The sequence below is a fragment of the Serpula lacrymans genome, assembly GCF_000218685.1.
Source record: "Serpula lacrymans var. lacrymans S7.9 unplaced genomic scaffold SERLAscaffold_5, whole genome shotgun sequence".
Classification (NCBI taxonomy): domain Eukaryota; kingdom Fungi; phylum Basidiomycota; class Agaricomycetes; order Boletales; family Serpulaceae; genus Serpula; species Serpula lacrymans.
Window position 1 is genome coordinate 1,105,130 of NW_006763294.1, and position 14,984 is coordinate 1,120,113.

The 14,984-nt window shown below is 49.9% G+C and overlaps 9 protein-coding genes across 9 annotated transcripts; 4 read left to right on the forward strand and 5 right to left on the reverse strand.

The window, feature by feature from the left end:
- Positions 1 to 209: 209 nt before the first annotated feature.
- Positions 210 to 835, reverse strand: SERLADRAFT_436234 (uncharacterized protein; the record flags this gene model as incomplete). Its single annotated transcript, XM_007316531.1, has 5 exons — positions 210 to 328; positions 380 to 467; positions 522 to 560; positions 615 to 695; positions 758 to 835. 5 exons carry the CDS (start codon positions 833 to 835, stop codon positions 210 to 212), a joined length of 405 nt encoding a protein of 134 aa, XP_007316593.1.
- Positions 836 to 996: 161 nt separating this feature from the next.
- Positions 997 to 2,303, forward strand: SERLADRAFT_447626 (uncharacterized protein; the record flags this gene model as incomplete). The annotated part of the gene is made up of 4 exons (XM_007316532.1): positions 997 to 1,296; positions 1,359 to 1,495; positions 1,575 to 1,727; positions 1,907 to 2,303. The coding sequence occupies 4 exons, from the start codon at positions 997 to 999 to the stop codon at positions 2,118 to 2,120; spliced, it is 804 nt and encodes a 267-aa protein (XP_007316594.1).
- Positions 2,301 to 4,005, reverse strand: SERLADRAFT_447627 (uncharacterized protein; the record flags this gene model as incomplete). Its single annotated transcript, XM_007316533.1, has 7 exons — positions 2,301 to 2,598; positions 2,786 to 2,860; positions 2,919 to 2,948; positions 3,030 to 3,080; positions 3,195 to 3,293; positions 3,379 to 3,579; positions 3,637 to 4,005. 7 exons carry the CDS (start codon positions 4,003 to 4,005, stop codon positions 2,455 to 2,457), a joined length of 969 nt encoding a protein of 322 aa, XP_007316595.1.
- Positions 4,006 to 4,338: 333 nt separating this feature from the next.
- On the reverse strand, positions 4,339 to 5,331 carry SERLADRAFT_463472 (uncharacterized protein; the record flags this gene model as incomplete). The annotated part of the gene is made up of 3 exons (XM_007316534.1): positions 4,339 to 4,665; positions 4,726 to 5,132; positions 5,214 to 5,331. One exon carries the CDS (start codon positions 4,631 to 4,633, stop codon positions 4,400 to 4,402), a length of 234 nt encoding a protein of 77 aa, XP_007316596.1.
- Positions 5,332 to 5,352: 21 nt separating this feature from the next.
- Positions 5,353 to 7,969, forward strand: SERLADRAFT_463474 (glycoside hydrolase family 28 protein; the record flags this gene model as incomplete). The annotated part of the gene is made up of 12 exons (XM_007316535.1): positions 5,353 to 6,151; positions 6,219 to 6,269; positions 6,342 to 6,443; positions 6,500 to 6,516; positions 6,579 to 6,687; positions 6,750 to 6,918; positions 6,977 to 7,022; positions 7,085 to 7,153; positions 7,216 to 7,357; positions 7,422 to 7,495; positions 7,559 to 7,663; positions 7,744 to 7,969. The coding sequence occupies 12 exons, from the start codon at positions 5,891 to 5,893 to the stop codon at positions 7,844 to 7,846; spliced, it is 1,248 nt and encodes a 415-aa protein (XP_007316597.1).
- A 15-nt stretch (positions 7,970 to 7,984) lies between these two features.
- On the forward strand, positions 7,985 to 9,273 carry SERLADRAFT_463475 (uncharacterized protein; the record flags this gene model as incomplete). Its single annotated transcript, XM_007316536.1, is given in 4 exon segments — positions 7,985 to 8,079; positions 8,092 to 8,279; positions 8,355 to 8,898; positions 8,957 to 9,273. 3 exon segments carry the CDS (start codon positions 8,107 to 8,109, stop codon positions 8,963 to 8,965), a joined length of 726 nt encoding a protein of 241 aa, XP_007316598.1.
- A 111-nt stretch (positions 9,274 to 9,384) lies between these two features.
- On the forward strand, positions 9,385 to 9,827 carry SERLADRAFT_368001 (uncharacterized protein; the record flags this gene model as incomplete). The annotated part of the gene is made up of 2 exons (XM_007316537.1): positions 9,385 to 9,733; positions 9,799 to 9,827. 2 exons carry the CDS (start codon positions 9,385 to 9,387, stop codon positions 9,825 to 9,827), a joined length of 378 nt encoding a protein of 125 aa, XP_007316599.1.
- A 102-nt stretch (positions 9,828 to 9,929) lies between these two features.
- SERLADRAFT_414470 (uncharacterized protein) lies at positions 9,930 to 11,196 on the reverse strand (the record flags this gene model as incomplete). Its single annotated transcript, XM_007316538.1, has 4 exons — positions 9,930 to 10,179; positions 10,238 to 10,811; positions 10,868 to 11,028; positions 11,089 to 11,196. 4 exons carry the CDS (start codon positions 11,194 to 11,196, stop codon positions 10,162 to 10,164), a joined length of 861 nt encoding a protein of 286 aa, XP_007316600.1.
- Positions 11,197 to 12,691: 1,495 nt separating this feature from the next.
- SERLADRAFT_463486 (uncharacterized protein) lies at positions 12,692 to 14,649 on the reverse strand (the record flags this gene model as incomplete). Its single annotated transcript, XM_007316539.1, has 5 exons — positions 12,692 to 12,986; positions 13,041 to 13,293; positions 13,364 to 14,061; positions 14,114 to 14,298; positions 14,357 to 14,649. 4 exons carry the CDS (start codon positions 14,444 to 14,446, stop codon positions 13,247 to 13,249), a joined length of 1,020 nt encoding a protein of 339 aa, XP_007316601.1.
- Positions 14,650 to 14,984: the final 335 nt, after the last annotated feature.

The following is a 14,984-nucleotide window of genomic DNA, read 5'->3' on the forward strand; positions in this document are numbered from 1 at the left end:
AGATTATGAACTCGAGGGAAAGCCGTGGAATGGGAAATTGAAAGTAACCCGCACTATTCTGTACTGAGACATTTACATTAGATGTGCCAGCGTGTAGATATCCAATTTTTTCTGCCGGAGAGATGTTGGCGGTTTCCCGCACGGGATGCATATGCCCATCGTTACATGATGTAAATATCCTGTCCCCCACCACCCCCAGCTCCTCATTCCTACCAGGCACGTGCATCGAAGAGAAGTACCCCCGCACTCTTCTTATGCACGCGTAGGACGGAAAGACCGTGGCGTGTCGCAGGACGGGGACTGACAGGTGATGCGATACTGATTCGGCCTTTGGGGGTAGGTCAGTGTTTCAGTTTTGGGTTGGGAAGAAGAGACAGACCTGGACGTTGCCGGCGTCGTGCTTGGTTCTTGCAGAGTTGCTTAGTATGAGCACGTTGCCCTGTCCAAACACAGACCTGCATTCCTTCCTGGCGTCCTAAGGCGTGTCAGCGTTAACATCAGAATAGTATACACATGCACACCTGTAACTCGGGCACCAGCTCATCTTGGTACGGCACAGTCTACCCCCTCACATCAGCCCCCTTCCACCCCACAACCAAAACAAAAGGACATACCAAACAGTTATCCTTGTCAAAGACAGCCCCTCTGTACCCAGCCTTGCGAAGGGCTATAAAATCAATTTGGCGGATATCTTTCTGTGGGGAAACGTGATGGTGAGGTTATCGAAGAACAATGGATAGAGGGGTAGACCTTTTACGACGACGTGGGGGATGACGAGGCGAGGATTGAAAAGCAGGTGGAATGGGACCAGTATACCAGGAATGTTCACCGGCATCCTCGCTCACTACAAGCCTAAGTAAAAGTCACTGCAAGTAAAACCCTCCAGGGCACAGCCACACATTCAACCTCCGACATAGAGACGTACGCCACTGGCCATAGGGCAAAAAAGCGAAACAGCGAACACCGACAACGACGACGACGACGGCGACGACAACGATGACCGACTTCCTCTCCGAAACCGACATCCTCGGCGCCGACTTCTCCTCGTCCGCCAACAACAACGCCGACGACTTTGACTTTGACCGCGCCGCCTCTGCCTTCCCCGACATCTCCCTCGACGCCGACGCCGACGTCCCCTCCCTCCCCCCCACCCACGCCCCGCGCCCACCCACCAACGGCTTCTCCTTCGACGACTTTGGCTCGCCCCCGCGCGAGAGCGTGACAGACGTCAAAGTCACCGGCGACGACGACATTGACAAGTTCGAGAGCGAGTTCCCAGAGTTGGACGTTCCCCAGGTTTGTCTTCCGCTTCCATTTGGATCGTATGGCGGTGGTGCTGACTCGCTTGGTGGACGCAGACATACTCCGCACCTCCGCCCACCCAGCCTTCATTCGGCGCACCCCCTCCATTCGCCCCTCGTCCCCAGCCCTCCTCCTTCACCTCCACTCCCATCTTCAACCAACCCCCGCCAGAGGACGAACCAGAGGTTATCAGGTGAGCCTCTCTTCCCTCCCTCCTTCCTTCCTTCTATTCTACCCAACGCCCACGCTCACACCAACCCACCCACCCACAGAGAATGGCGCGAGAAGCAAGCAGAGGAGATAAAAGCCCGAGACGAAGCCTCCAAAGCCAAGCGCCAAGACGTCGTCTCAAAAGCCGAGCGCGCCATTGACGATTTCTACGAAGACTATAATGCGAAGAAGGAGAGGACGATTCGTGATAACAAGTGCGTCCCCCCTCTTTTCGTGCACACCCTTGCTCATCGCTGATCGCTCGTGTCTGCTTCCTTTGTTTTCCTTTGTGTTTACTCTGTACTCTGTGTTTACTTCGCACCGCTTTGTCTTCCTTTCCGCTTTTTGCGTTTGCTTTGCGCCTACCCCCCCCCCACCCCCCTGCATCCAACAGAGACGAAGAATCCGAATACCTCGCCCAACTCTCCTCCTCCCTCACCCACGGCACCACCTGGGAACGCATCTGCGACATCATCGACCTCTCCAACTCCCAGAGCAAAACCATCGCCCGCACCGGGGCGGGCACCACCGACCTCTCGCGCTTCAAGGAGGTGCTGTTGAGGCTCAAGAGGGAGGGAGATGCGGCGCCTGGGGCGGGTGGGTATTAGTCTTGGCTTTGGCTTTGGCTGATCGTGGATGGGGTAGGGCGTTGGTGTGGTAGAGCGTTGAGCATGGCGTGGTAGAGCATGATGTGGTTTGGATTGGAGTAGATATATAGTGATACCGGTGGACGTTATTTCTTTCTTTACTCGACTCTTCGTTGTGCACTGAGCTAGTAAGCTACCTCAAAACCTAAACCGTCCAGACCGACCTGAGATACATAAAGCATAAAGATACCAATAAAAGATAATATTACATGCACCCTGTCCTGTACCACTCGTCTAACCTAACGTAACCTATCCCACCACCCCAACATCCCCTCAAACCCTCGAGAGAGAGAACTCAAAGCTTCGAACTCGGCGTCGCCGTGATGGTGATCCCAGCCGCCGCCTTCGCCTTCACCTTCGCCTCCACCCAGGATATACACTCCTCGATCAGCTTCTCCTTCACGCCGTCGGGCTCGTTGTGCAGTTCGTGATAGCCGCCCTAGGAGTAGGAGAGTGGGGCGATTAGTTCAACGTCAAAAAAAATTGAAAATAAGTTGTGGTCAAGAGTCAAAAAGTTGGAAGTCAAATTGAGAGAGTGAGAGTGAGAGTGAGGACGACAGCCGTACACCGTGCGAGTACGGGGATGGGCAAGGACGGGGATGGGGTGTGAAGGTGAAAAGACTGACGGGGTAGCAGGAGAACGTCTTGTCGTCCGCTGTGACCTTCTTGTAAAACTCTTCTGTAGACTCGCATGATGTGCCCTACGAACGACGAACGATGCGGTGAGCGACACTCAGGGGGAGAGTGATGGGGACGAACCTGGTCATCCGAGCCGTGTATCAACAGGAGCTGCAAAGCCGTCGCGTCAAGACAGAGTGCGGCCGAGACCATGAGTAACTAACACGACAGAGAGACAGAGAGACAGCTTACAGGAAGCGCCTTCGGCCAGCGCGCATGATCCTCCTTCAACAGCTTCTCTCCCTACGTATCCAAAAACGCAAGTGCCATAACAAAAGCGTCCAAAAGGTCAAACAAACCAAGAAGTCAACACGGCGCATATAGAGCCGGGGGAGGGAGTAGGGGGGCTGGACTTACGCCGTCCAACATATCGCTCAGCCCACGCAAGGAGCCTACGCGCTTGATGAGGGGGTCGTCGATGTTGTTCTTAATCACCTCCGGGTCGTGCGACAGGACCTAACACAAGCGCTCCATTAGCCAGACGCGAAACCCTCCAAACACCCCAAGAAGACCGCGCGGGGAAGGTAGAGGAGGAACCCACCTCAGCCGCCACCTCCGCAGGAATCGTCAGCGACGGCGCAAGCACACTCGCCTTCCCCCCTATCCATCTCACCGCCTTCGACGCCGGCTTCGTCGCGGTGAGAAGGGGGCTTGTGGCGATGATGCCTGAGATGGAGGAGAGGGTGTCTGGGGAGGGGGGGCGTGTGGTGCGTGTTGGGAAGGCTAGGCACAGTCCGCCGCCCTATCCAAAAAAACCGAGTTAATATTGACACTACGATGACAGCAAAGGCGCCCTCACCATCGAATGCCCATACAAAAACACCGGCACCCCCTCACACCCCGGCACCTCGCCCCTCCTCACCCTCCCCACCGCCCACTCCACATCCTCCAACTGCTCCCTCCAACTCGTCTTCGCATACGCGCTCCCCTTACTCCTGCCCCCCTCATCCAGCGCCGTGCGCCCAAACCCGCGCTGGTCGTACGCAAAGACGGTGATGCCGCGCGCGGCAAAGGCGCTGAAGACGTGGTCGTAGCGGGCGATGTGCTCGATGAAGCCGTGGATGAAGACGAGGGCGGCGTGCGGGGGGGAGGTGGGGGAGGGGTAGGTGCGGGTGTAGAAGTTGGTGGATTGGGGGCCGAGGAGCCAGGATTCTTGGTAGGTGGACATGGTGTTGGTCGCAGTGGAAAGTGTTACCCTGAGAGTGTGGCGCGGTATTCGCTTTGCATACAACTCAATCATCTCAGAAACCTGTACAACATCATTTGATGCAACGTTAACAACGTACAATCTTCTTGACTTTTGGGCGCTCTCAGATTCTTAACAAACCCAAGGCGAGATATGTCTTGAAAGTACGAGTCCGAGTCTTTACTCATTGACAGGATATCAGTCATTCCAATATTTCCAAGTGATATGCTCAAAAGCAGACTTGAAAGCGAATCAACAACATATTCATATGCAGCTGCGACGCCTGACCACACGAAGTACACTGTACACAGGGGCAGGACTCCAGTCCCTCCGATAGATTCATAAGTAGTTGTATCCAGCATAACGTATACGGGTTTCAGGGTTCAGGTATCGCTGATACCCTCCTCACTAGATAGCCAATGCGACGCGTCCAATGAGTGACACCACGATAAAGACCTACGATATGACCATCCTCCTTGTAAATAACGCGTGATCGCAGGTTCCAGCTGCTCAGTTGCTTCAGGATCTCGTCAAAGCGCGTCACAACTTCGTCCATTATAGGCTGCTTTGCTGGGTCATCCTGCGCCATGTCTTCCACAAGCGACGCCATAAACTCGAGCCCGCGTTTGGTCTCGACATGGGCTGAACGTATGCGTCATCTGTCCTTTTATATATGTTTAAATTAACAGACAAATGACTCACCTGCAAGAACTCGGTCCTGATCATATTGCCTAGATAATATACGTCTATGGGGAACGGATTACGAGCATGGTTCGATTTTTGAAACTCGGGAACAGTCTTGTCGCCTCCCCATATGGGGTATTCGAGGGGAGCGTCGTCGTCAGCGCGCCATAACGACGGGATATACCAAAATCGATGAGTTAGTATCTTGGAGGGCGCTGGGTACGAGTGAAGTATCTAGCTTTGCCTTTGAAGTCACGCCTCATGTCCAAATCTTGAGGATGATAAGGATCGATGAACAGAGAGGTCGCATCCATCATGATATTGAGATCCATGCAGTCACTGGCAGTACGCGAGAGACGATAAAACAAATATCTGAACAACGCATACCGATGGGCAACATGTTGTTGATGGATAAATCGTAGACCCTGTGGGGTAGAGATGGTCAGAACTTGATTAGAGTTCGAGGATTAACTCCGCAAGTGTCGAAACGAGGGCGGTCAAATCACCGCAATAAGGGCACGACCAGGATAGCCCGACCCTCGTCATTTGGCGCATCGAACGCATCGTAGATGGGTACAGAATGATTCAAAGGGTCAGACGCCAGTGCTTCAGTCGAAAACAGGCGACCAATCTCAATGCCGAGACTTTCTGAACCACTTCAACGTCACAAAGGCTCCGTCGGTTTAGGAACGAAAGATTGCGTTAATCGAAGTCATGTAAATATGGACCCACACAAGGTAAAGTTAAAACACCGACAGTACAGTTATGTGTACATTCCACTCGCAGGTCCATTCATCCCAAGGCTTATTGCTCAGGCTCAAATAAGACTTTCCCAACCCGCCATGTCTACTCAGGCGTCACCCAGATTTTTGACAAACCAAAGGCGAGATATGTTTTTCAAAGTGTGGGCAATCGGCTGTTTTCGCGCGTGACCAAATCGCGGGTATACAATTGTGCAGAACCAAGTTCAGTCGTGACCTCTGATGTTATTTTATTTGCATTCACCTCACAAACATATGTTCTCACTACCAGCCTTGTCACCCGGGCGGGCCGGTACTACTACCCTCCCTTCACCTCGAGATCCATATAAAGGACTGGCTTTCATCGCCACGTACACGAGCTTCAAGTGCTCGGTTCTAGTACACTCGCACGGATTCGGACACTACAAAAAACGAACCTCGAAATGCGCATCATCTCATCCCTGGCGGGGCTGATAGCTGCTGTCCCCCTGCTCTCCCTCGCTTCCTCTTCCCCCGACTTTACAGGCGTGGCTCATGCGCGCAGGCAGAGACAAGATCCTTGCACTCTTTTCGCATCAGGAGGCGACGACGGGCCCATTTTCGTGGACACACTCCAGCGATGCGATACCGTGTTGATCCCTCCCGAAACCACGCTCTCGATCGCCACGAGGATGAACACCACAGGGCTGAGCTACAAAAATATCGTGCGTCCTGTCATGTCGCAGACTCGTAGTCTGGACTTTTTGACTTCTTGGACGGTGATGCATACAGGACTTGCAAGGCACAATCAAGTTTACGCCGAATATGACTTATTGGATCGATGTGCGTCAGGCAATCTCGCTTTTTTCTTTTTTTTCTTTTCGTATCAGATGATGGAGTACATTCTGTCTGTAGAATGGATTTTACTTCGCGTTCCAGGATCAAATAGCCTTTTGGATACTCGGTGGTAACGATATCAAACTATTTGGAGGCGGCACTATCGACGGGTCAGGCCAGGTACGCTACGCCAGCACTTGTAAGAATACAGAGCTCATAGTATGACCTCGATGCAGGTCTGGTATGATGCTTTGTAAGTGTACTGGTAATGCCGCGACTGGCCTTGTTATTTAGTTATATTTCTTCATGCAACAGCGCTTCGAATGACACTCTACTGCGTCCCATTCTTCTGACCATCTACCAGGCAACAAACGTTGCCATCGAGGGTATCAACATGATCAACGGCCCAGAATGGATCAACTTTGTACGTATCGTTTCTCACTCTCATCTCCAAGCCTCGATTCTCACCTCTGATTTCCCCCATAGGTCAACGAAGGCCAGGGGATATTGTACGACGGTGTCAACATCAGCGCCGTCTCGACTTCTGAAAATCCGGCAAAGAACACGGATGGATGGGATATATACCGCAGCGACAATGTTGTCATCATAAACTCTCAAATCAATAATGGGGACGACTGCGTCTCGCTCAAACCAAGTAAGCGTCTCTCGTGTCGTACCTATACGTCAAAATGATCTAAACTAGTCGCTTTAAGATTCGACGAACATCGTAGCTTCCAACCTGAACTGCAATGGCTCCCAGTGAGTTGTGTTATCGTGCGTTTCGCATTATTTGGTTAGCCTAACGGTATATATAAATTCAGTGGAATTTCCGTGGGTTCACTTGGTCAATATGCTGGCGAGTATGATATCGTGGAGAACTTCACTTCCACGTAAGTCTTCCTCTCCCGATGCGTTTCTTCACCTACATCAAAGAAAATTCGTGCTTCACCAGTAACGTCCGCATGGCAAATGCTGAAAATGGCGCTCGAATCAAAGCGTTTGCCGGGCAAGGAGTAGGATCAGGTATAGTTAAGAACGTCACCTACAGCTTCTTCACAGAAAGCAACGTCGATAATCCGTTGGTAATCGATCAGGTTCGTTCCTACAGAACCATCTAACCAACTAGCAACGATGATTAACATTTTCTCCCCATTGTAGTGTTACGAAACAACAGCTGAAGCCTGTGCGGCCTACCCCTCCAATGTCTATATCCAAGACATCTGGTTCGACAAGTAAGCATCAGCGCTATGGGGGATCCTGAGCATTTCATTCTGATTGTTCGCCGTGGTCACCAGCTTCCAAGGTACCTCCTCTGGTAACGAAAAGTCCGTCGTAGCCTCTCTGGCATGCTCCCCAGATGGCCGCTGCAGCGACATCAACGTGAACAACATCACCCTTACGTTCGTCTCATCTTTTTTTGTTGTTCGAAATGAGGAAGGGTCATGGTTGTGCTAATCTGATTCATGTTGTTTGCATTCAGGCCACCGACGCAGTATGGTAACGCCACATATACTTGTCAGAATGTGAATGTTACGGGGGACGCTGCGTATCTGTTTGGTGACTGTGCTACTACTGGTACATGAGAGAATGTTGTAGATTATTATTGGTGGCTGTTTCTGTGCAACTTGTCCACTTGTTGGTCCATTGATCTGTTGCACCGCAAGGAGTTCAGAAATGAGTCTGTGTAGAATTAATTTCTGCTTTTTGAATCGAACGGTGTGAGTGAGTAAAAGCCTGGGAAGCGCGTCATTCCGAATCTGTCTGCTACGCGAAGTGGTGTTACTCGAGCTCTCTCTTTGCATATTACTTCACTTTATAATCTGGCGGTGTCGACAGACTCGCCATGTCCTTTTTCTCCCGGATAAAGAATTTCCGTCCCCTGCGCTCCCTAAGGGCCCAAGGTACCTCATCCGCACCTTCCATCGTAAGATCCCAAACACCCTTCTACGAACTGGCAAAACCACATCTACTCTTCCGACTAACACTGCCATTCCTCGCCGCTGATGCAATTTGGACGTGAGCTATACCATCTCTTAACCCTCTCTCTCTTTCGCCGTTCTGACGTGTGTGGGTGGTGGTGGTGGTGTGCAGATTGGGTGGATGCGAGCTCATTTGGAACCACTGGACTGAACCCGTCGAAAACGCCGAGGAAGGCTCTGAAGACCCTTCAGCCGGCCCACTCAAATATGCTCCGCGTCCGATATGGCAGCGCCTGGGACTGATGACGATGATACTCACTTTTGGCGGTGCTTGGGCGCTCTTAATCCTGAGGAACAGCGGCCGCAACGTCCGCAAGCTCTACATCCTCCCTTCTCCCACCGCGCCCACTAACCCCAAAAGCAACACAAAAGGCCCCACCGGCTCTCGAGTGTTCATACAGTGCTTCAACCAGTGGCGGTCGCGAGGACGGATGTTCGATGTACGGGATTGCACGCTGTCGTCGATACGGAACAGCAGGGACCTCGTGCTTAAGACTGGAAGAGTCAGTGGAAGGAAGGGAGAGTTTGCGCTCACGGCGGAAGGGGCGAGTATGGATGGGAAGTTTGTTTCGATGGGGGCTTTCCGAAATAAGACTATGGCACAATTCGGCTTGAAAGACGGAGGTTGGAAAAGCGGTCCTATATACAATGGAAAGGTGGGTCCTCTGTCGTTTTGGTGATGCTTGCTTGCTAACTTGTCTCTTTGCTCTACAGGAGCTCTGATTCTTATATGAGGCGATAATCCATATACTCATTTCTCATGCTCTTAGACAATAGCGAGCCCAGAACTTGAACTGCCCTTACCTAGCAATGGGTGCGGCCATAAAAATCACGATAACATCTTTCCAAGCCCATTCTCTTGGGAGATTTATCCACTGGCATCGGCGTGTATGAGTCATCGTTTGAAATGACCTTGCCTGTTTCCACACTCTGGAAGTTCGTTTACGAGCCGGTTAAACTTGTATTTTTATCAATTCAAGTACCATTTATTAGACAACTGTTCAGTCCACAGAATTATTGAAGTTCGACGAGGTAAACTACTCCGAGTCCTTAGTTCAGAAATATATCATGTGACGAATGTCTCGTGACTGTGACGAGCGTGTATGGCAGGTTTGTCCGTATGTCCGACGTGTTCTTATACCATGTCTGTACCTCGCTATCTACCCCATCTTATCTACTCTACAGCACTAACCTCCGTGTCTATACATTTGCTATGGCATCGAAAACAACAGGAAGAGGATAATGCCCGTATATCAGCCCAAGTCTCCATCCTAGAATCTCTTGTCAGCCAACTACAGTCGGGGAGACCGGTCAAGGACGAAGAGATTGACAGACTACGAAAACTTGCTCAAGTCCATGACGACGAGCGGACTGGGGTGAATCCCGCGGCTGCTGGCAGTATAGGCTGGAAAGATGTGATATGGGGACGGAAAAGTTCGCCTAGTCAGAAGAGCAGCGACGACGAGTGGGAGCGGAAGGATTTGGAAAAAAGTATGTGTTTTTCTTTCTTCAGAATTTGGGTTGCGTTGAATGCTGGAACATCTGGTTTTTTCTAGTTCGACAAGAGATCGAGGCTGAAATCTGACTATTCTGCTATCGTTGGGGCTGCTGTCATGTTATCTGCCACGCGCTCTTTCTATCGTTCTGCTTACTCTTACCATCCAATCCACCATTTGTCTCGTCGCGCTGAAATGAACACAATTGGATAATATCAATTACACAAGAAATCAAATACAAGTAATACTGCCTACAACTGCTTTACACGTACATATGTCGCAAGAGATAAAATCGTACTACATTTACAACTACAACGGCGACGGAAGCGCGAAAAGGACCACCAGCAACAATATGCAAAGAAAAAAGAACGCATTCTCTTGAGGTTGCCCCTCACTCTGTGGTGACTGGCGAGGCAAAAATATTCACTTGTTTTTATATTTCTGCAAAAAATCATACTCGTTACTGACATCAAAGTGGTGTGCGTTGAAAGGTACTTACCGTGGCATCCTTTCCTTTTTCTTGTTTGTCTTGTTGTTTTGTCTCTGGGGTCTTAATGAGGGGTGTGTCACCGTTTAACTTCGTAGATCCATTGTGACTCCCATTTGACTGGCCGTTTGAACCACCGTTTGTGGTGTGATTAGCACCATTGGCAGTACCATTCGTGGTACCATTACATGACGGCCCCAGAATACCGAATACTTCGCGGATCATCAAATTCATAGACGAGTCGTCTGCGTCTGCTGTAGTTGGGCTTCGACACCCACTTTCAGCGGCCATGATCAAAGCCCTTTCTCGGGCTTTGTGAATACGAAGTAGGGTCTCCATACCAAGCTTGTGGGCTTGTTCGAGGGTAGGGGGTCCAGATCTCTTGCTTATCTCAGCGTAAGATGGAATAAGGAATGAGTGATCGATCTTGTGATGAGTATAGAGGGCGATTTTGTCAACGGGGTCGATTTTAATTTTTTCCAGCTCCCTGACTGCCAGGTCTTTGACTTCGGGGAACTCCCACCGGTTGGCAAGGTTTAGTATACTGCCCCAGCGCTCGATAGGTGCATTATATAACGAATACCTCCTGTGATTCGTGGCGTTGAATAGCTTCCAGTGATGAAGTGCAGCTTGGATACTCACGGATTGTAGAAAACCCATAGTAGGGATGCAAAATCGTCGCTCGTCACATCGCGCAATACATAGGGCTCATGCCCAGCCGATTCCTCTGCAAACATGTTCCTGAAAAATACCGATTCTCTCTCGAAAAAGTACTTTTGCACTCGGAATAAGTGGTTTTCCACCTGAATTGTTACTATATGAGCTACCAATAGACATGTGCAATTGGAACGGAATTCACTTACCAGAAATTTCACGTCGCCACTACATATGTAGTAGTCTTTGTGGTTGACGACTTTCGCCACACCGTGATCATTCCCGGTGGGGCTGCTAGTGCTGGGGGAGGGTGTCATTGAGGAGGAATTGTAGATAGTGTACAGGTTTTGATTTTTGATCGTAGTCGATGGATGGGTATTGTTTGATTCGGTCTAAGGCGAAGGTGGTGGTATACAGAGTGAAGGACTGTTCGAGCGATAATACTGGGTGTTGTTATGCATTTGTTGATCCTTATATCTTTTCATCAAATTCTTCTCAATCTTATCGCGTAATGATCCTTGAATTTGGGCCTCGTGTTAACAAAAGCAGCGCGGACTTTGTAAGGTGGAAGATTCTACGCAGGGATCCCGAAGCGGCGAGCCGCTGCTTGCCAATAGGACACGGGAAAAATCAAGGAAGACGTTATGCCTCGTGATGGAAATCTGACGAGAAACTCAGTGAAAGCGGTAAGGGAAGTGTGCAACGTGGAGCTCCTGTGCTGTGTAGCGTCAAGTTGGCTGTGGTAATGGGACTAGTTCATATGAACAATGGTGGGTGGGTGGTTCGGATTGTTTGGCAGATACCTGTAATTGGCCTTGAATGTCCATTTTCATGAACAGGAGAACGTGTGTATTGGCAGCCGCGAGACCACATTAACCGAGCGATCAGTCTGGGCCAGGTCCTTGTACATTTCGAAGCTCGGCATTGCCTCGAGGCTCGTTCTGCATCATATTATCCTATCGTCCTAGCGCTCAACGCTCAGTTGACGTCCACGCTAAACTGAAAATATGATTGTGGTGGCAAGATACATGATGTGAATCAGGACCCACCCGAGTACATACTGCAAGCACCTCGAAGAAGAAATGGCTTCCAGTGCGCAGCAGGGCACGAGTTGTAGTACATACCATTACAGTATGGGGTTCGTAAAGCTGGAGCACGGGTTTGGCATAAGGAACAGCCTATAAATCCGACTCATTGTCACAATCCACGACGTAATAACCTGTGCGGAAGACATGTAAACATTGCCCATACGATTACCTAGTTGACGAGTAACAAGGAGACTGCGCTCGTACCTCATGTATAGAACCGCAAGATCACGGTGGGAAGAGCTAACCTTCCTTCCTCCAATTGAACAGTCCGGGTGTTTTTGGCTCCAATGATTGATAGCAAAGGGGGCCGGGTTCAAAACAATAGCGTTCGCAGATCAGCATAAGTGTATATGGAGTTGTGAGCAGAATTGGTCTTGTGTTGGCGCGATAGTGCACACACCAACCGTTATGATAGGGGTCACGGTGTGTAGGCGTACTGGTCAGCTGTGCATGATTCTCTCACCCACCGGACCTTGCCATCTATGTTCCCCTAGACCCAGATAACTAGATAAATCGTAAGTATAGTTATCACCAATTTTAGTTACTTTTGCCTTGTGGGACTATTTTCAAGTTTCGCCGTACGTGGACGTGGCAGCCAAATATCAGCACCACTGGCAGCATACGCGTCAACCACTTCAAATCTGCGATGCAGGATTTGCTCAGTAAGTGACCTGCGATCCTCCTTTATAATCTAATATCGCTCGTTTGCATAATGGCCGTCACAGATAGGAAATTGTCTATGATTGGGAAAAATAACAAACAATGAACACCAGAATGCACAGCAGAACGTGGCAAGAGTAAAAAAGGACTACGATAACATCGAGGGTTCAGCATCACAAAAAGTGACATCTCTGCTCATGTACCTCTCATCCACATCTAATTTTCGGTTTCTCCTTTGCAGAAACATGTCTAAAGTCATCATGCCTATCATCAATTTGGTGTTTGCTTCGAACCTTTGTTGTTTTTCTTGTTCTTGTTGCCACCGTTGTTCCCATTGTTTTGTCCTTTTTTCCCTCCAGCTTTACAAGGTCAGCATTGTGTCGTTGCTCTCTTGGATAGCACGACGCCCTCACCTTGGTTATCGTTGCCGTTGCCACGTTTGGAGTTTTCGTTGTCAGACATAAAATTTATGAGTTCAGCTTCCTTGGCTTTTGACTCATCCGAATCATTTTCGTTATCTTTATCTTTTCCTGTTTCTCCCTCGGTTTCCTTTTTGACATCGTTATCGTTACAGTCCTTGCTCTGACTAGGGGATACATGTGTGTTAATGGTGGAATGATCAGGTACTGTTGCCGTTGCCTCTGCCTCTTCCACCCCTGTTTGCTCCTGGAGTACGAGGAATAAGCGGAAAGTCAGATGAACATAGATGTTGAAATCACCGCCGTTGATGGCTCACCCGGTGTGCCACCCCTTCCAACAGCGGACTTGGGCGCTGGAGACGAGGGGCGTTGGTTGGCGAGGTCGGACGTATTGACATCGCTGACCGCAGTATTTACGGCCACTGGTGGAGTGGGCTCAACATTCGCACCCAGCTTTGCTGAAACAGCTTCGACCAGCTTAGCAGCTGATCCGTTCGCTGGTGGTGGTGCGGAGAAAGCAAAACCATTGCCGCTGGCAGTGAAAGAGGAGTATCCGTTGATCGACCCGTTTTTGCTGTGAGAGCCTTTCACAGGTGACCCGGTGATAATGGGTGAAGTAGGACGCGAGGGGATACCGAAGACCTCTCTGATCAAACCCTCCACCTCGAATTCCTCAACGTCCGCAAACGTCGGGCTTCGTATACCACTCTCAACCGCCCTCTGCCGAACACGTTCACGAGCCTCTGCTAAACGAAGTACAGTTTCCAACCCGAGCTTGGTTCCCTCCGCCATTCCTAGTGGCTTGTCTCTCTTACATACAGCTATGTATGAAGGAATCAGGAATAACTTGTCGATAGAGTAAGTATGGTAGATGGATATCTTGTCGATGGGCTCGATGGTAAGCTTTTCGAGCTCTCGTACTGTAAGATCCTTGACGCTAAGGAATCCCCATCGGTTCGCAAGGTGCAAAACACTCAACCAGTTCTCGAGGGGAGCCTGGTACAGAGAGTATTTCCTGGACCGAACATGAGCACTATAGTACGTGGCAGTATTTTTTTCAGACTTACGGATTATAGAAGACCCAGAGGAAACGAGCGAAATCTTCACTTCGAACATCGTCCAGGGTGTACGCGTCACCGTCGGGCGACCCAGACCGTTCTCCTGCCGGCGTTGCACCAGTCAACATCTGGCGGAAGAAGATCGATTCCCTTTCGAAGAAATAGCTATGTACACGGAATAAATGGTTCTCAACCTATAACATGGTGTCGTGAGCATTAAAAAATGCGGATCAGCCAGAGATGGTCACCCACCAAGAAGCTGACATCGCCCGTGCGTATGTAGTAGTCCTTGTGGTGGACAACGCGAGCGACGCCGTGATCTGAATTTGAAGGGTTGACCATGATTTTCTCTACCTGAGAGAGGAGGGAAGGAAGAATGGATGTGGGTTTCGGTTCGAGAGGATACTGTCGAGCGAAGTGAAGAAATATGTTTCTCGTATCCAGTGTTGGCAATAAGCTCGGCTACACGTGTTGTGTACACGTTGCCGAACCATTGTCTGGTTCTCTCTCTTTTTATCCATACAATCAGCCTCCTGATGCATTATTGCGTAAACTACGCGAAAAGCCTCATGTCAGTTGAAGAGTATTAGTGATATGTCCAGCATTTGGTGTGAAGTACAGCTTTACATGCATTGACCACGCCCTTCGCATGTGACTAGCTAAAATTTTCAAGGAGCGGCAATGATTCGCCCAGTTGGGCAAACAATCGAGGAGATGCCTTCATACAACTGCAATTTTACAATCAGAGAACCGTCATCTGCCGTGATGAGCTATCTACAATGGTTATTTCGTTTCTCGTCCGAGGGATCGTTAGCCCCGAGAGAAACAAAAGAAATAGGCGTTGAAATTCGGTTGTAGCCAGAGTAGCATTGACAAACTC